Below are 20,631 nucleotides of genomic sequence, written 5' to 3' on the forward strand. Positions count from 1 at the left end.
AGGAAGGGGGGTTCTCCCTGGATCCGTCACTTGTGGGGTCGCTGCTCGAAGAGTAGTACCCCAACTGTGCCTCGGATAACACTTTAAGGTAACCCTGAGCTGAGCGGCTCCTCCTTCGCTCTGTCTCTGCAGCCGGCTTCCCCACTTGTTACTTAGGAGCTCTGCTGCACTCAGGCATCCCTGGTCTTTCTCTGACCCCATGAGTCCTGAGAGCATGCTGTCCCAGTGAAGGCTCCACACCCCTCAGCCCACCCCACCCCCACTTAGCCTCTAGAGTGACGACCCTTAGCAGAGCAGACTTCTAAAAGTTCTGATTTTGTGCTCCACTGCTCTATCACTTGCTGGGAGCTGACCCCTCTCCCTGTGGTCTATCTTCATGTGTTTTGCCTCAGATTCACTTCTCCACACGTCCTATCTTCCAGAAATTGGTGTCTTTTGTGTTCCTATAATTGTTGCTGTTCTTCTCTTCGATCGCCTGTTGAGTTTGTAGGTGTTCAAAATGGTTTGATAACTATCCAGCTGAATTCCTGGGACCAGAGAAATTTAGGTCTCCTACTCTTCTGCCATCTTGCTCCTCCCCTTTACATATATTTTTTAATGTTTTTGTTTGAAAACATTAAGCTGTATTGGTGATAATTGCCCCACTTATCATAATTTGACATGTTCTCCAAATATGTAGAATTAATCTATTGAATTGGGGATTACTTATGTCTAATGACTTTAGAAGTATCTTTTTATTAACAAAGTAAAATATCTTCTGACTATAAAACTGAACAAAATGAGATAATAGGTCATTTCTTTAAAATACAAAAATAGATTTTTTTCCAATCTCTTTCAAACAAGTGAAACTTAATGTGTGAAAATAACATTATTTTATTTTTTTACTTTCTTTTGATTTTAAATCATGGCTTAAAATTTGTGATCAAAATTATATTCATCCAGTTAGGTAATATTTGCGCCATTATTGGCCTTTTTTATGTCTTTCTCATGTTAATTATCTTACTGTTTGGTTTATAAATACTCTTACTATCCATAAATTATCAAAGAAAATGTTTACATAAGGAAAGTGATGTTAGGGTAAGAGAGGTGACTTTAGTTCCTATACAGACTTCTGAACCCCAATCACATTAAACTGTCTCTCAGATTTGTGTATTTGCTCGCATAATAAGATTTACATTGTGTTTTATCAGATACTAATCTCAAAATATTTTCTTTGAGGGACGCCTGGGTGGCTCAATTGGTTGGACGACTGCCTTCGGCTCAGGTCGTGATCCCGGAGTCCCGGGATCGAGTCCCACATTGGGCTCCCGGCTCCATGGGGAGTCTGCTTCTCCCTCTGACCTTCTCCTCGCTCATGCTCTCTCTCACTGTCTCTCTCTCTCAAATAAATAAATAAAATCTTTAAAAAAAAAAAAAAAAAGAAAGAAAAATATTTTCTTTGACTTTTGCACCATAGGATTTTACTGATGATACACGATCAGTTTCAGTAATCCTAAAGTCTTTTTAATAAGTTTGAATAGTTTAATTCACTGAACTTATCAGCATTACTATAAAAATATTTCAAAATATATTTACTACTATGGTCATAAACCCTCATACTAGCTGCATCATTTTTAGATACTAAAAAGAATACTTTTGGTTTAAGAGACAGATATGACTGCATTCATAGAAACTAAAATTTTTATATCCTGAAAGCCATGACTTAATTTCTTTGTGCCTTAATCTTACTCATCTATAATGTGGATAATAACTACTTAATCAGAATCTTGGTGAGAATTAATGAGGTAATAACACTTAAATAAGTACTCTAAACAGTTCTTCACACATCAGACTTCAGTAAATGCGAACTATGGTTATCACTGACCCATAAATAGGATAGATTGAGCCATCATATAATTATTCATAGGCAAAGTTTGTACCAAATTAAAATCTAAAATGGAGCTCAGAGGGACCCACATATCTGTCATGTCTTCAGAAAATTAACTCATATTAATTAACCAAATTAAATATATGTGAATGTAATAAAATATGTCAGTGTTATAAAGAAAGCTTACCTCATGTTTTAGAAATAGTATATTTTATAAGCCCCTAGAAAATTTCCAAAAATCTTTAGATCATACGTGTTTACTGATGACACAGCATCAGTATCCGTATTCCTCGTGTCTTTTTAAAAAGTGTGAGTAGTTATTAGAAAAATATATTGTTAGGAACCATCCTGATGAGATGTAAATAATTCTTCAAAATATTCTGTATACCTAAATCATACTGTTTCCGAAGTAATTTAAATGTTAATTCAACTAAGTTTCCCTCACAAAGTAATTTACTTAGTACTGAAATATGTGCAACATAAAAATAGTCTTCTGTTTATAAAACAAAAGTGCCTTCAAAGTTATTAGTTATATTTTTAGTGTATAACTCAGTTTTTCTCTTAAAGTGCTCTATGGCAGGAGTTTTCAAAAGGTGGTGTTCAGAGACTATGCAAGGTCAAATCTAACTTTCATACTTATGGTTTTCTGTTTGCTTTTTTCATACTCATTCTCTCATGAGTATACAGTATAGTTTTACAGAGGCTAACAGTATGTAGCAACACAGCAGATTGAACATAGAAGTAGATACGAGAATCTAGCTATTTTCTGTTGAACCAGACATTAAGGAAATTTGCAAAAATGTAAAATACCATTCTTCTAAAAAATTTTCAGTTTTGGAAAATATACTTATTTTTCATAAAATGTGTTACTTATGTTAACCTGTAATGCCCTCAGTTATTATCTTTAAGGAGATTAGTAAATATTTTGAAATTTTCCCAGTTTTCACTTCTAATATTGATAAATTTTGAGAGACACTCACTCTCACCCCTATCACAGTATTGACTCTTTAATATACCATGTGTTTATTTACTTTCTATGACCTAAAAGTTACATATTTATTTCTTATCAAAATAATTATCCTAAATATTTTTATTGGGCATTAATCATTTTTTGAGAACCTAAACAATTTGTAAATGTCTTAATTTATAGGTTGCAAGTGCAAGAAAACAGTATAACATACAGATTTCTCAACTAACAGAAGAACTTTCAGCCCTTCATATGGTATGTTAGAAGACTATATTGATATTTTCTCCTGAATATTGATTATTTTAAAGGCCAGGATACATTTTAATGAATCTTGTAATGGGCATTCTTGTTCATTCAGATGATACTTATTAAGCCAGGAATTAGACTAGATGTTTGGAGAAGAGTAAAAATCAAAATAAACATGTGTTACCTGCAATCTTGGAACTTATGGTCTAGCAGGAAAGATGGATGGCATTTACCACATTTTACTACAATTACTTTTTTTAACAAAGAACACACAGAATGCTATTGAAGCACCCATTTGCAACTGCTACCATATGCCAGGTTCATTTGGGAGATGAGGGGGAAAGAAAAAGTATATATGACAATGGAAAAGAAGAAAGACAAGCTACCCAAAAGAAATGAGTACTGAAGGATAAATAGACAAAGAGAAAAGAAAAGAGTACTTGTATGTCTAGAGGTGAAATTAAATATGTAAATTTAATAACAAGATTTGATGAAATGGAATTTAATAGCTTTGCTTACAGGGGGAATAAAAGTACAAGAATTTTCAGAGATTAGGAAGATGTTTTCAGCTTCACAAACTCTAATATTTTCTGAATCTCTATATTGCTTTTAATCTTGATGGTAAAACTTAGCAGTGAATTTTGTCTTGTAATAAATATGTTACATTATGTTCTCTTTCTCTATCTCCTGTCTCCCTCCTTCCCTCTCCCTTTCTCTTTCTTCATAAAAATCTTAACTTTCCAATTAGATTGTAAATACCTCAGAGTAGAAGAGTCTTAGGCCTCCTTTTATTTTTCCCATGGCCTAGCCTAGTCTTTTCACAGCATGTTTTTTAATATTTATTGACTGATATTTAAAGAACTCTGAAAAAAGGAGCATATTTTCCACATTCTACAAACTCTGTAATGTACATGATGAGACTTTTGTCTATGATCGTAATAGAATAAGAAACAGTGTTATTTTTGTTTGCTTACTGTCATCTGTTTTAAGGATGGAGGAACATTAACTAAAATTAATGGGATGCTGTGTGGCCAGTTAGTCATGTCTAATTATTTGTTGTTTTTCAGTTTTGCTTCCTCTTCTATCACCTTGCTGTTTTGCTTTTTCTCTTATGTGAACTGATTTAGCTATCAACAGATTCACAGCTTAGAAAAAGACGATCCTACCCCAATCCAACATCATTTAATGGCTTGTAAACTCTGGAGGGACAAGAACACTATTTCTTTCTCATTTCCCAAAGGAATGTGTGTTGGATAAGATCTGCAGAGATTTTAAGTATAGTAACTCTTAACAGCCACAACCAGAGTTATATAAACTCACTTCAAAGCAAAAAATTTTCAGTTTATTATGAAGTATTTCTTACAATTTATAGTAAAACAATTGTAATCCATAGCTAAGATGGATTTTTCTTTTTTTTTTTTTTTTGAAGATTTTATTTACGTATTTGACAGAGAGATCACAAGTAGGCAGAGAGGCAGGCAGAGAGAGAGAGAGAGAGAGAGAGAAGCAGGTCTTCCACTGAGCAGAGAGCCTGATGTGGGGCTCGATCCCAAGACCCCGAGATCATGACCTAGGCCGAAGGCAGAGGCTTAACCCACTGAGCCACCCAGGGGCCCTTAAGATGGATTTTTCTAAAGATATTAAGTATTATCTGATGTCATGTTGATTCCATGGGGAAAACTGTACTGATTAATTGAAAAGTGTATTCAACTACTTTAAAAAGCAGATTTTCTCAGGTAACTCAAAAACTCAGACTACGGTTTGAGACATAATAACCTGACATCAGCTTTTGACATATTCTTACGTACCAATTTTACCACCTGAACCATAAAGATGAAGTCAAGGAGAGAAGTTAAGCATACTTTAGCTAACCCAAAACTAAGTTATGCTGGTAGGAAGAAGAAAAACTTGTGTTTTAGGTTATCGTGCAGATTTTTTGATAGATTTAAGAAAAGGCCAGAGCCAGTCTAGTCACATATCTCCCTTGGAAAGCAGCACAACTTTTACTTTCTCCTAAGGGTACAATTTCTTCTAAGAATACTCAAGGTTTTAATTCTGCCAACTAACAGAGATTGCTATTAATCTACAGCAAATGAGTAAGAAGATTGGTTATTAATTTTATACAAGTTAAATGAAAAGTTCATTATGATCTTTTTTGGATCGGTGAATTAAAAAAAAAATCTTTTTAATTTTGAATCTCCACATCTGTAGGTATTTAGATATCTTTTTGTTATTTTCTAATCCAGTTAAATAGATGCCACAGATTATAATCTGTATGATATTGATTCTTAAAATTTTTTATGATTTTATTTATGGTAGACTATAGGGTATGATTTTGAAAATACTCCATGTGTACTTGAAAAAATATTTAGTATCATTTGATCATATCTTTCCCAAAAGATAGGAATATTGGTGGGGATTAATAGCAAATATCCATGAAAACCTTTAATAATAATAATTTTAAATGTTTGCTTTGGTATTACAGTGAATTTTTAATAGAATTAATGTATGTCTCTGTAAAGGTTTCAGTTTACTGTCTTATTTTAACTTTGTTATATGAGGTTAACCCAATATTCTTTCAGTTGTCATTTATCCATGAAATGGTGGATTGGGTGTTGAGAGATGCATAATGTATTTATCACAAACCTTTCTTTATATATCATTCACCAGTTTCAGAAGTGGGATCCAACCTTGTTATTAATACCTATATTAAAAATCATATGAGAATCATATCAATAGCTGCAGAAAAAGCATTTGACAAAATCTAACCCCCATTCATGATAAACTCCCAGTACACTAGAAACAGAGGGGAACTTACTCAACTTAGCAAAGAATATCTACAAAAAGCCTATAGCTCTGAAACCAAAGCTTTCCCAGTAGATCGGGAACAAAGCAATCATATGCCCTCTCACCACTGCTTTTCAGCGTCAAGCTGGAAACATTAGCTAATGCAATTTGACTGAAAAAGGAAATAAAAGTTGTACAGATTCGGAAGGAAGAAATTTGTTTGCAGATGACATGATTGTCTATGTAGAAAACAAACCAAAAAAAGAACCAAAAACATGGAACAAAGAAACAATTTTGGCATACAAGGTTGTAGGATACAGAGTTAATATACAAAAGGAAATTGTTTTCCCATATACCGACAATGAACAAATGGAATTTTAAATTAAAAACACGGTGCCCAACTTTTGTATCCACATGGATGGGACTGACGGAGATTATGCTGAGTGAAATAAGTCAAGCAGAGAAAGTCAGTTATCATATGGTTTCACTTACGTGTGGAGCATAAGGAATAACACAGAGGACATTGGGAGATGGAGAGGAAAAGTGAGTTGGGGGAAATTGGACGGGGAGACAAACCATGAGAGACGGTGGACTCTGAGAAACAAACTGAGGGTTTTGGAGGGGTAGGGGTGGGGGTTGGGTGAGCCTGGGGGTGGGTATTATGGAGGGCATGTATTGCATGGAGCACTGGGTGTGCTGCATAAACAATGAATTTTGGAACACTGAAAAAAAAAACAGTGTCATTTAACTTAGTACATAAAAAGTTACTTAGTTATATATCTAGCAAAATCTATATGAGGAAAACTCTGATGGAAGATATCAATGAAGAAGTAAATAAATGAAGAGATAGCCCATGTTCATGGATAAGAAGACTCAAAGTTAAAATGTCAGTTCTTCCCAGCCTGATCTATAGATTGAGTACAATCCCAGTCATATCCTAGCAAGTTATTTTCTGGATAGTGACAAACTGACTCTAAAGTTTATCTGGAGGAAAGGCTTAGTATCCAAAATCTATAAAGAACTTATCAAACTCAGTACCCGAAAACAATTAATCCAGTTAAGAAAGAGGCAGAAGACATGAATAGATACTTTTCCAAAGAAGACATCCAGATGGCTAACAGGCACATGAAAAGACGCTCAGCGTCACTCATTATCAGGAAAATACAAGTCAAAACCACAGTGAGATACCACCTCATACCTGTCAGAATGGCTAAAATTGATAGCACAAGAAACAGGTGTCGGGGAGGATACAGAGAAAGGAGAACACTCTTGCATTGTTGGTGGAAATGCAAACTGGTACAGCTTCTGTGGAAAACAGTGTAGAGGTTCCTCAAAACATTAAAAATAGAACAATGTTATGATTCAGCAGTTACAGTACTAGGTATTTACCCAAATGATAGAAGAATACAGATTTGAATGGGTACATACACCTCAGTGTTTATAGCAGCATTATCAACAATAGCCAAACTACAGAAAGAGCACAAATATCCTTTGACTGATGAATGGATAAAGAAGAGGTTGTGTGTGTGTGTGTGTGTGTGTGTGTGTAAATATATAGGAATGTTACTCAGCCATCAAGAAGAATGAAATCTTGCCATTTGCAACAAAGTGGGTAAAGTTAGAGTGTATTATACTAAGCAAAATAAGTCAGAGAAAGACAAATACCATACGATCTCACTCATATGGGGAATTTAAGAAATGAACGTATGGGAAGGGGGAGGGAAGAGAGAGAGAGAGAGAGAGGAAAACAAATCATAAGAGACTCTTAACAATAGAGCATGGGGCACCTAGGTGGCTTAGTTCATTAAGTGTTTGCCTTCAGCTCAGGCCATTATCCCAAGATCCTGAGATTGAGTCCAAGGACAGGCTCCCTGCTTGGCTGGCTACTCAGCAGGGACTCTGATTCTCCCTCTGCCTGCCCCTCCCCCATGAATGCACATATGCAGACACACTCTCCCTTTCTCTTTCTCCCCCCATCCCTCTCAAATGAATAAAATCTTGAAAAAGAAAAAAAAAAAATAGAGAACAAACTGAGGGCCAGTGGAGGGAGGTGGGTGAAGGATGGGCTAAATGGGTGATGGGTATTAAGGAAGGCGCTTGTTATGTTGAGCACTAGGAATTGTATGTAAATGATGAAGCACTGAATTCTACTCTTGAAACCAATATTGCACTGTATGTTACTAATGAGAATTTAAATAAAAATTCAAAAAACAATAATAAGTTTTAAATAAATAAATAAAGCTTATCTGGAGGGACAAAAGATCCAAAATAGCCAATACAATATTGAAGGAGACTTAAAAAAAAAAAATCAAAAGACTGACACTACCATATTTCAAGAATTACTCTATAGCTATAGTAATCAAGCTAGTAGGATGTTGGTGAAAAAAAACAGACAAATAGATCAGTGGAATAAAATATAGAATCTAGAATGGAATAAAATATAGACCCACATAAATGCAGTCAGCTAATCATTGACAAAGATGCAAAGGCAATAATACAATGGTGCAAAGAGAGTCTTTTTAACAAATGGTGCTAGGACAATTAGACAATCACATGTATAAGAATGAATATGGACACAGACTTTACACCATCCACCAAAATTAATTCAAAATGGGTCATAGACCTAAATATAAAACAGAAAACTTTAAAATTCCTAGAAGATAAATAGAAGAAAATCTAGATGATTTTGGTTTTGACGATAAATTTTTGGATACAGCATCTAAGGCATGACCCATGAAATAATTGATAAGTTGGACTTCATTAAAATGAAAAATTTCTCTGTGAAAGACACTGTCAAGAGAATGAAAATTCCAACCGTAGACTGGGAGAAAATATTTGCAAAAGGCATAGCAGACAACTATTAACCAAAATATACGAAAAATTTTTAAAATTCAATAGTAAGAAAACTCAATTAAAAAGTGGACACATGGGTGCCTGGTGGCTCAGTGGGTTAAGTCACTGCCTTCAGCTCAGGTCATGATCCCAGGGTCCTGGGATCGAGTCCCGCATCAGGCTGTCTGCTCGGCAGGGAGCCTGCTTCCTCCTCTCTCTCTCTCTGCCCATCTCTGCCTACTTGTAATCTCTCTCTGTCAAATAAATAAATAAAATCTTTAAGAAAAAAAAAGTGGACACATGTGATGAGCACTGGGTGTTCTATGCAACTAATGAATCATTGAACACTACTCAGAAGCTAATGATGCACTATACAATGGCTAACTGAACATAATAAAAAAAAAATGTGGACCAAAGATCTTAACCCCAGAAGATATACAGATGGCATATAAGCATATGAAAAGATGCTACACACCATATTTCACCAGGGAAATGCAAACTAAAACAATAATGAGCTGTTACTCCTTATACACATAGGTACCTGATACACCTATTACCATGAGCAAAATTCAGAATACTGATACCACCAAACTCCGGGAAAGATGTGGAGCAACAGGAATTCTCATTCATTGCTGGTGGGAGTGCAAAATGGTATTATAGCCACTTTTGAACACAGTGTGATGGTTTCTTACAAAACTAAATATGGTCCATATTACCATATGGTCCAACAATTGCACTCTTATGTATTTACCCAAAGGAGCTGAAAACTTATATCCACACAAAAACCTAAACATGAGTGTTTATAGCAGCTTTCTTCACAGTTGCCAAAAGTTGGAAGCAACTAAGATGTCCACACAAATGGACAAATAAACTGGTACATCCAGACAATGGAGTATTACTCAGCACTAAAAAGAAATGAACTATCAAGTCATGAGAAGACATGGAGGAAATAAAAATGCATATTATTAAGTAAAAGAAGCTAGTCTGAAAAGCCTACATACTGTGACTCCAACTGACATTCTGGGAAAGGCAAAAGTATGGAGACAGTAAAAAGATATTATCAGGGGTTTAGGAGGAGAGAGAGATGAATAAGCATAGGTGAAACACAGAAGATTTTTTAGAACAGTGAAACTACTCTGTATGTGTGCATTGCCACTGGTGCACAAGTTGCCCTCCCTGTTTTGGGGGCTCCAACAGTGTTTTGTAACCTCTGTATGATACTGTAATGGTGGATACATGTCATTATAAATTTGTCCAGACCCATATGTACAGCACCAAGAGTGAACTCTAAATTATGGGCTTTGAGTGATAATGTTGTATCAATGTAGGTTCATCAGTATCAGGAAATGTACCACTACAGTGAGGGCTCTGCATATATGGGGGCAAGAAGTATGGCAGAAATCTATAACTTCTCAATTTCCTGTTAACCTAAAACTGCTCTAGAAATAGTCTGTTAATCACACAGGATGAGTTATGAACATAGGAGAAATCTCAAATTTTACACCATAAAACCACTTTCCATAGATTAGCAATTTACTGTATGAACATATAAGTTTCTATATGAACTGTATAAACACTAAAGTTTCATTTCTTGTACACTAACAATTCTGCTCTAATGAAAGACAATAAATTTAGATTAATCACCTGATTCGTAACATAGGGTTAAGTAACATCGGGTTAATTCATTATAATCAGAATTCATTTGGGGTCACAATTTAGAAGCTCATTTTAAAATTTAAAAACACTGATACACAGTACTCTGTAAAATAAAGTTACGCTAAAGATAATCGAATATCAGTAGTGTACTGCCAGTAAGGATGTTCATCTGAATCATAATTTACAATTAGTAGAAAATAAATCATACCCATTCTCAAAAATAAATAGATAAAAACAAATAGCTATGAGAAACCAGTCATTATAATGGTTATTTTCAGTTTTACTCTCATTTGCAAAATACTAAATTTTTTTTTTAAGATTTTATTTATTTATTTGACAGACAGAGATCACAAGTAGGCAGAGAGGCAGGCAGAGAGAGAGAGAGAGAAAAGCAGGCTTCCTGCGGAGCAGAGAGCCCGATGCGGGGCTCGATCCCAGGACCCTGAGATCATGACCCGAGCCGAAGGCAGCAGCCCAAACCACTGAGCCACCCAGGCACCCCATGCAAAATACTAAATTTTATCAACTGATTGATATGCTTGCTTGCTCAGTTTTACTGATTAAAACCTTTTGAGCAGAAATGTTTCATGATCCTGCTAATAAAACTTTTACTGTGTCCATTGGCTTTTTTTTTTTTTTTTTTTTGAGAGACTATGTAAGCTGAGGAGGGGAGGGGCAGAGGGAGAGGGAGAGAGAGGATCTTGATCAGACTCCCCACTGAGCACAGAGCCCAATGCAGGACTTGATCTCACAACCCTGAGATCATGACCTGAGCCAAGATCAAAAGTCAGATGCTTACCAATTAAGCCATTCAGGCTCCGTTTTTTGCCCCCCCAAAAAAGTTTTAGACTTTAAATACCTGTGTGCTTATTAAGGCCACAGGTTGTCCTCAGGGTGTTTTGTTACTGTCCAGATCTGTGTTCCCTTTTAAAATATGTGATAAGTGTAGATGAATAAAACTAATATGAGAAAAGGTTCTTATTTTTTTTTCTCTCTGGAATCCTTCAACCTATGTCACCAATTTAGAATGTTTACTTAGAACTCCTGAGATAGGTAGCTCTTTGAAGATAGAGGTTTTTTTGTTTTTGTTTAATAATCAATATGGTCCTGCTATATTGATAGGGTAAGTGTGGTATTCTTGTAATGAGCAAATCATTTAATTCATCCATTTTTCCTTAAGATTTTACAAACATATATATTTACAATATGAATTGAATTTATAGGAATGTGGTGAAAAACAAAGCCAAATTGAACAAGCCATTAGGGAGAAAAAAGCCGTGGAAGAAGAACTAGAAAAGGTAAAACAGAAAAAATACCTACCTACAACTCAGCTGCAAATGCTCACTATTACTCTCCACTTTCATCACACTATTTAGTAGCAACCCCTACATTGTAAGTGAGTGTTTTTATTTGAAATATATTTACATTCTTACATTTCTTTGTAAGAATATCCACAGTATTTGCACTTTTTACTTAAAGATATGTTTTATGAAGTAGCTATATTCCTTGTTTAAACTTCATCCCAATAGTAAATTTTACTTGGTCTCCCTTCTGTTTTTAAATTTAATGCCAACTTTTATTGGGTTTAAGCTATCTATAAAAACAAGTATATATAAACAGAAAATTATAACATTACTCTGATTTTAACCTTTTAAAAGTGTAGATTTTCATTTCTTAAGTAGGAAAATATTATCCCAGTATTTGAGAAAAAATAATGTGAAAATTCTGTGGTTTAAAATTTTATTTCTTATTTAAATACCTTTTTTATCATCAGTAAATATCCCACTCTTTTTTAATGCCTTGGGAAAAAAGGGAAACGAAACTTGTTGCAGCATATATTGTGTTTTAAGTTGCTGCATTAGGAACTTTTGTAGAAGTTAAGTAACTTACCCATGCTAACAAATAGTGAATGGTAGAGTCAAAATTTAATTTTCAAAGAAGAACTACGTAATATAAAAAGCATGTGATGTATCTGTATTACTGATGTAAAAAGATCATGACATCAAATAGTAAAAGAGTCACTTACAAAGCAGCACACAGGAAAAATATATATGTCATGTTCTGGTTAGGACCCTTATGGTCACCAGTCTCCTGTGATGTTGATTCCTTCCGAGTTACTATCTGTTATGGAATAGGGATAGATCCTACTTAGATTGCTACCTACTATACATCATGGCTGTGATGAAGTTTTAAAATCACATGACATAGAAAGGAACAGGCTTATTTGAGAAAATATAAAAGAAGACTAAAGACAACAGGTAAAGAAAAGACAGTTCCCTAATTCTCCCACATTCCCAGACAAGTGTGCTAAAGTCAAAGCACTGTGTCCTGTGTAAGGTAATATAAATATAATCTTTTGCAGATTTACCATGAAGGCAGAGTAAATGAAAGTGATTACAGAAAACTAGAAGAAATGCACCAGAGATGCCTGCTTGCAGAGCGTTCAAAAGATGATCTTCAACTAAGACTTAAGACAGCAGAAAATAAAATAAAACAACTTGAAATAAAGTAAGTTATTCTTTTCAATTTTCTGTTAACATTTTCAGAATTCATACACTTTCTGACAGATTCTTTACTTTTTTAAAATAGAACTTACATATATGTTAAAAAAAAGAAACTTTTCAGCACCAAATAGAAATTTTTAAGCTTATTTTTTTAAGATTTTATTTATTTATTTTACAGAGAGAGAGAGCACAAACAGGGGGAACAACAGGCAGAGGGAAAAGGATTATCAGGCCCCCAGCTGAGCAAGGAGCCCTATGCGGGGCTTGATCCCAGGACCATCATGATCTGAGCCGAAGGCAGATGCTTTAAGCTTCTTTCTGAAAACTGATTTCATCAGGAAGAAAAGATTTAACAGTATTATGCCATTTTATTTTAAATTTCTCCTTTTTGGCAGTTAATTAGAATGCTCATAAGATTGGGTGTTTTTCATACTAACTATGCAGCTTTTATAGTAGCTTCCTTATAATTGTTTTTATACTCAGTTTATACTTATATTTCTTTTGTTACTGAATATCCAAAATAATCCATCATGTTTATTTATTACATTGCTTATTAAAATGGTAAATTTATAGTCTGGCATATCCCTTCTGAATATTTTTTTACCTTTCTCCCCCAGAGTGTTACTTAATACAGTAAAACTTAATTTGAATTGCATGAAATCTCAGTCTGTTACAGAATATGTTTAATAGATATTTTAAAAATAAAGAGGAATAGTGTCAGCAATATAGTGGAATGACTTGGAGGTACCTGGCCCATGTCCCTCCACAGAAAAATATATGAAAGGCATCCCTGGACAGAAGTGCCTTTATGAGAGCTTTGGGATCCAGGTAGGAGGTTAAAAAACACTGTTGGAGCCCCAAAACAGGGAGGGAAGCTTGTGCACCAGTGGCAGTGCACATTGTGGTTTTATCTATGGACCAAAACAACCCCATCTTCCTGTGGTCCTGGCTCTGGCCCTACTTACCCATAGTCCTACACCTGGCCCCCTCTACTAAGGGACTCAGCAGAAGCCATTCCTGTGGGTACTTCTGATAACAGGTCTGCCAACCTCAGAGCTGACTCTTGTCCCTCCAACCCAACTCTAGTTCCACTCTCCTATGGTCTGGAAGCAGTACTGCCCTCGCAGGAACCAGCCCAGTGAACTGAGAGGAGTACTGATTGTTCCCCAGCAGAAGTCACATACGACAGCAGACTTAGCAAAAACCACAAGATACAGATCCAGCAGAAGCCACACTTGTGTCTTGTGACCCAGCTTCAGTCCCACTCTACCACAGTCCAGAAGCAGTCCTACCCACCCATGGACCAGCACAGTGACATGACAGGAGCACCCTTAGGAACCCCCATGAGACATAACACCTGACTATATTCCTGAGTACATGCTTGCCAACTATGAACCTGGCAATAGCCGCATGACATGGTTTCAGCCTTGCTCAACCACAGTCCCAGAAGCTGCACCATCAGTTGTAGGACTTCGGGGGAGAAAGTCTGTGTGCCAGAATCAGTCTGTAAAGACTGGAAAAGGAATCTGCTTCTTCAGATACACAGATACCAAGAAAAGAATCTGACAAACATGTTAACACCAAAGGAAACTAATAAAGCTCTACTAATTGACCCAAAAGAAATGGAGTTCCATGAACTGCTTGACAAAAATTTTAAATGTTGTCTTAAAGAAACTCAATGGACTATGAGATAAGACATTTGACTAAATGAAATCAGAAAAATGATACATGAACAAATGAGAAGTTTAACAAAGAAATAGAAACCATTAGATCAGATGATAGGCCACAAAACAAGTCTTAGAAAATTTAAGAAGATTGAAATTATATCAAGTATCTTTTCCAGCACAATGGTATGAAACTACAAATCAATAATGGGAGGAAAATTGAAAAATTAACACACTCTTGAATGATCAATGGATCAAAAAAGAAATCAAAGGAAATAAAAAATACCCTGACACAAATGAAAATGGAAGCATAATATACCAAAACTTATGGGATGCAACAAAATCACTTCTCAGAGGGAAGTTTATAGCAAAGTTTATAACAATAAATATATATTAAGAAATCTCTCAAATAAACAACCTAACCTTACACCTTAAGAACTAGGAAAAAAAGAAAAATACTAAGCCCAAAAGGAAGGAAGTAGCAGAGATAAGAGTAGAAATAAAAAATTTTTACAATAGGAAAGATCAACAAAGCTGAGACTTAATTTTTTAAAAAGATAAAATTGACAGTCTTTTAACTAGACTAAGAAAAAAAGAAAACTCAAAATCAGAAGTAAAAGAGGGGAGACATTATAACTATACCACACAAATACAACAGACCACAAGAGACTACTGTCAACAATTACATGCCAGCAAATTAGATAAACTTGAAGAAATGGATAAATTCTTAGAAACACATAAATTCCTTCTAAGACTGAATCTGAAAACTAGTAAGGAGACTGAATCAGTAATTAAAAACCTCCTTGGGTTTTGGAAAAGCCCGGAACCAGATGGCCTCACTGGTGAATTCTACTAAACATTTAAAGGAGACATAAATGAGAGTGCCTTCTCAAACTCTTCCAAAAAAGTGAAGAGAGAACATTTCCAAATTCATTTTATGAGGCCAGTATTACTCTGATACCAAAACAAGGACAGTATCAGAAAGTAGAATTCCAGGCTTAATACCCATGATGAATACAGATGGAAAAATACTCCAAAAAACATACTAGCAAACAAAATTCAATAACACATTAAAAGAATCATATGCAATTGTCAAGTGGAATTAATACCTGGGAGGCAAAGATGGTTCAAGATATGCAGATCAGTAAATGGGCTATACCACATTAAAGAATGAAGGATAAAACTCGTGATCATCTCGATAGACACAGAAAAAGCATTTCACAAAATATAGCATCTATTCATGGTAAAAAATTCTCAACAAATTAGAGAAGAAATGTACTTCAACACACGAAAGGCCATATATAAAAAGCCCACAACTAATGTCATACTAAATGGGGAAAAGCTAAAATCTTTTCCTTTAAGGTCAGGAACAAGACCATGGTGCCCACTCTTGCCACTTCTATTTGGTATAGTAATGGAAGTGCTAGTCAGAGCACTTACAAGAAAAAGAAAGAAAATGCATCCAAATTAGAAGTGAAATTGACTCTGTTTACAGAGAACATGATCCTATATATTGCAAAAACCCTGAAAACCTCACCAAAAAAGTCATTTGATCTAATACATAAATTCATTAAAGCTGTAGGAGGCAAAATCAACATACTAAAATCAGTTGCATTTCTATACACTAACAACAAACTATTTGAAAAAGAAGGAACAATCCAATTCACAGTAGTTTCAAAATGAATAAAATACTCAGAATAAATTTAACCAAGGAAATGGAAAAAACTTTACACTAAAAATCATTGGTGAAAGAAATTGAAAGTCACATATAAATGTAAAGATACCATCTTCATGAACTGGGTGAAATAATATTGCTAAAATGTCCATACTATCCAAAGCAATCTTTAGATTTGATAAAATTCCTATCAAATTTCCAATAGCATTTTTTTAAAAGATTTATTTATTTATTTGATAGAAATCACAAGGAGGCAGAGAGGCAGGCAGAGAGAGAGGAGGAAGCAGGCTCCCCGCCGAGCAGAGAGCCCGATGCGGGACTCGATCCCAAGACCCTGGGATCACGACCTGAGCCGAAGGCAGAGGCTTTAACCCACTGAACCACCCAGGCATCCCTCCAATAGCATTTTTAGTAAAAATGAAAATCCTAAAATTCATAATGGGGGCATCTGGCTGTCTTAGTTAAGCATCTGCCTTTGGCTGGGCTCATGATCCTGGGGTCCTGGGATCAAGGAGCCCTGTGTTTGGCTCCCTGCTCAGCAGAAAGCCTGCTTCTCCCTCTCCTGCCACTCCCCCTGCTTGTGCTGTCTCTCTTTCTGTCAAATAAATAAATCTTTTTTTGAAAATTCATAATGAACCTCAGAAGATTTTGAATGGACAAAGCAATCGTAGGATGAACAAGCTGAATGCATCATAATTCCTGATTTCAAAATATATTTACAAGTCTTTAGTAACCAAAACAGTATAGTACATGTGTAAAAAGTAGATACATAAATCAGGAGAACAGAATAGAGAGCCCAGTAGTAAATGCATGTATTTATGGTCAGCTGATCTTTGACAGGAGTGCCAAGAACAGGCAAGGGGGAAAGGATAGTCTTTTCAATAAATGGGAAACATTTCCCAACATCCAGTTGGGAAAACTGGATGTCCACATGCAGAAGAGTGAAATTTAACCCTTATCTCACGCCATATACAAAAACCAATTCAAAATGGATTCAAAACTGAAATGTAAATCCTGAAACTGTAAAACTACTAGAAGAAAATGGGGAAAGTTTCTTGACGTTGGTCTTGCACTGATTTTCGAATCTGACCCTAAAAGTACAAATAACAAAAGCAAAAATAGACAAGTGGAATTTTATCAAACTAAGAAGTTTCTGCATAACAAAGAAAAAAATCAAAAGAATCGAAAGATCACCTACAGCAGGTGAAATATGTGATTTGTAATTTGAAATATTTGTAAACAATACATCTAAGAAGTTAATATCCAAAATATATAAGGAAGTTGAACAATTCAATAGCAAAACAGATAAATTGCTTTAGAAATAGGAAAAGGACCTGAAGAGATTTTTCTCAGAAGACATACAAATGGCTAACAGGTTTAACAAAAGGTGCTCATCATCACTGGTCATTAGGGAAATGTGGATCAAAATTACACTGAGCTGTTACCTTACACCTGTTGGAATGGCTGTTATCAAAAAGACAAAAGATAGACTCCAGGTAAAGATGGCAGAGCTGGGTTAAAGCTTTTGGCTGACTACATTCAGCAAATGTAAACTTACCCAGATTGAATATGCTTTTATTGCTGTAGCTGGAGGAGCCCCTCCAGTGGGAATTAAAGCTGCAGATAGTGTGATATTAGCAACTGAGATGAAACAAATCCATTCTTTATGATGAGCAAGGTGTACACAAAGTGGAACCAACTACTGAGCATGTAGGCTTGGTGTATAGTGGCAGGGGCCCAGATTATAGAGTGCTTGTGCATAGAACACAGAAACTAGCTCAGTGATACTATCTTGTTAAGCAAGAACCTATTCTAGCAGCTCAGCTGGTATAGGAAGTAGTTTCTGTGATGCAAGAATATACTCATTCAGGTGGTATTCATCCATTCGGAGTTTCTTTACTATTTGTGGTTGGAATGAGGGGCAACTGTATTTATTTCAGTCAGATCCATCTGGAGTTCACTTTGCCTGGAAGGCCTCAGCAATGAGAAAGAACTATGTGAATGGGAAGGCTTTCCTCAAGAAAAATAACAAAGACCTGGAACTTGAAGATTCCATTCATATGGCCTTAAAGGAAAGCTTTGAAGGGCAGATGACAGAAGATAACATAGAAGTTGGAACTGCAGTGAAGCCAGATTTAGGAGGCCTACTTCAACTGAAGTTAAGGATTACTAGGCTGTTATTAGTATAATAATAAAGTGATTGGAAAATCCAGAATTTCAGATAATCCCTCTATTTAACCATGTTTAAAGTATGTTTTGTTTTGCAGGCTTTTTGCATACTTATTTCTACATGGTTTAATGGACTGATGTTTTTTAAATGACACTCATAAATCATAATAAACTGTTAAATTAAAAAAAAAAAAAGAAAAGAAAAAGAAGAAGATAACCAGTGTTGGTGAGGATGTGGAGAAAAGGAAACCCTTGTATATTGTTGGTGGGACTGTAAATTGGTATAGCCACTATGGAAAACAGTGCATGGAGTTTCATCAAAGAATTTTAAAAACTACCATATGATCCATTTCTGGGTATATATCCAATGAAACAATATCACTGTCTCAAAAAAGATATCTACACTCCTATGTTTGTTGAGGTATTATTTACAGTAGCCAAGATATGGAAACAACCTAAGTGTCCATCAAGAGATGAATGGATGTAGAAGGGGGAGAGTAAATAGATCTAGTTATCCCCCCATTCTCTATTTTTTTCTTACAATTTGTTGAAAACCTATGCTGTTTGTATTCTAGTTTCCTCTGCCCACATGCATATATGTGATGCCATTTATCTTGTTTCTCTGTCCCATGTAATTCCTAAAAACTAGTAATCAAATCAAGAGGCTTAGCCTGATCCATTTTACATTTTTTTGTAAGAATTCTTCATAAATGATATATTTTTGGACTTCAGTTTGGAGGCACATAGTATGTGATTATTTCTGATGTTAGCATCTTTCTGATTTTATCATCCTTTGATGATTGTAGCCTAGATCTATCGTTAGGAACTTTATCAGCCAAAGTTGATATAGGAAAAAAGAGCCAAAGTATTATGGAAATAAAAGACCATATATATTCCCTCTGACACTTATTGACCAGGGTAATGTTCATAGTATTTGATTAGCTGGATTGAAAAAAAGGAAATTTTTAAAGATAGGAATAAAAATTAGCAACATATTGAAGCCATATACATGTTTGAAGTTTGTGTCACCCAGTAATTCATTGTTGAAAAAGTTCAAGAAATATAACCTGTTTAAATTGATAAAACAAAAGGCTTATAGAACTGGAAGTTTATTTTTTAAGAAACATTTTAAGTCATATAACAGGAAAATATGAAATAGGTCTTATTATAATTTAGTAATACAGACAGCTAATGTGTCTTCCTATGGAGTTGATTTAAGTGATAAAAGAATTTTGATCATTACCTTCCTTACCATTAGTTTCAGTTTATCCCCCTGAGGACTTCATTACACAGTGATTCTCACAGTTAGCAAAAATTTGAAAAGAAGTTCCACATAGATTTTCTAGGTGAGTGGTAACAGTTCAGCTTTTTAGTTGAGATTGCTAAATTGGTTGTATTTGCCTGGGATAATACAACATTGTGAAACTACATATTTCAAGTCTACAGTGAAGAGAAATGGGTCAGAGCAAAGAATACAAAAGTCTGTACTATAAAACATAACTTCTTGACTTTCATTACAGATCATTGTTTAAAGGTTCCTTTTGTTCTTTAAATCAGTTCCTCGGAAGAGATATCACGTTGCCAAGAAATGATTCAGAAACTTCAAAACGTATTGGAGTCTGAGAGAGAGAACTGTGGATTTGTCAGTGAACAAAGGCTGAAACTTCAGCAAGAAAATGAACAGTTACAGAAAGAGACTGAAGATTTAAGAAAGATTGCTCTCGAGGCTCAAAAAAAAGCCAAATTAAAGGTATTTTGAAGCCTAGTTAGAGTTAAGTGTGTTCTTGGGAAAGTCAAAATATAAAAAATATTTAAATATTTACCCAGTAAAACATTTCTAAGTCTTTTTTTTTTTTTTTTTTTGGCCTTTTCATCAGATGACACTAAATCATAATGCAGAGCATTAACCAGTCTTTTTTGTATTGTAGAATTTGGCAAGCGTACTTGAAAATGATTGCTTTCACTATCCACACACACATAGAATTCTTTGCAACCATGAAATACACTGATATTGTTGCCAAAGCAATTTAAGCAGTGCTAACAAAACTATAGATTAGATAACTTTATAGACTGCCATCCTCTCTTCTTCTATAATAGCCTCTTAAAAATTGAAGTCTAAAACCAGCTTTATAGAGCGTGCTACATCAGTATGCTCTGAGAACCTCTCATAGATAGTCTGAAATTTCCATGCAAGGGGGAGGGCAAAGGACAAAAGTCTCCTTTGGAAAAAAAATTCTCCTTTATTTTCATTCTCCTCTCCCCTT

General features: G+C 35.1%; 1 protein-coding gene and 1 pseudogene across 5 annotated transcripts in view; both read left to right on the forward strand.

Moving 5' to 3' along the window:
- SCLT1 (sodium channel and clathrin linker 1) overlaps positions 1–20,631 on the forward strand; it is a 190,038-nt gene that overhangs the window by 110,386 nt on the left and 59,021 nt on the right. For 3 of the 5 annotated variants that reach the window (XM_059168760.1, XM_059168777.1, XM_059168786.1), the window contains 4 exons: positions 3,018–3,089; positions 11,579–11,653; positions 12,718–12,863; positions 19,925–20,117. In XM_059168760.1, coding sequence (XP_059024743.1) covers positions 3,018–3,089; positions 11,579–11,653; positions 12,718–12,863; positions 19,925–20,117 — 486 coding nt within the window. Of the gene's footprint in view, positions 1–3,017; positions 3,090–11,578; positions 11,654–12,717; positions 12,864–13,037; positions 13,215–19,924; positions 20,118–20,631 lie in introns of those variants that run through there. The other 2 variants (XR_009352134.1, XM_059168770.1) reach the window with 2 other exon arrangements.
- Positions 16,896–18,398, forward strand: LOC131818642 (proteasome subunit alpha type-2-like; annotated as a pseudogene).

The sequence above is a fragment of the Mustela lutreola genome, chromosome 1 (assembly GCF_030435805.1).
Source record: "Mustela lutreola isolate mMusLut2 chromosome 1, mMusLut2.pri, whole genome shotgun sequence".
NCBI lineage: Eukaryota > Metazoa > Chordata > Mammalia > Carnivora > Mustelidae > Mustela > Mustela lutreola.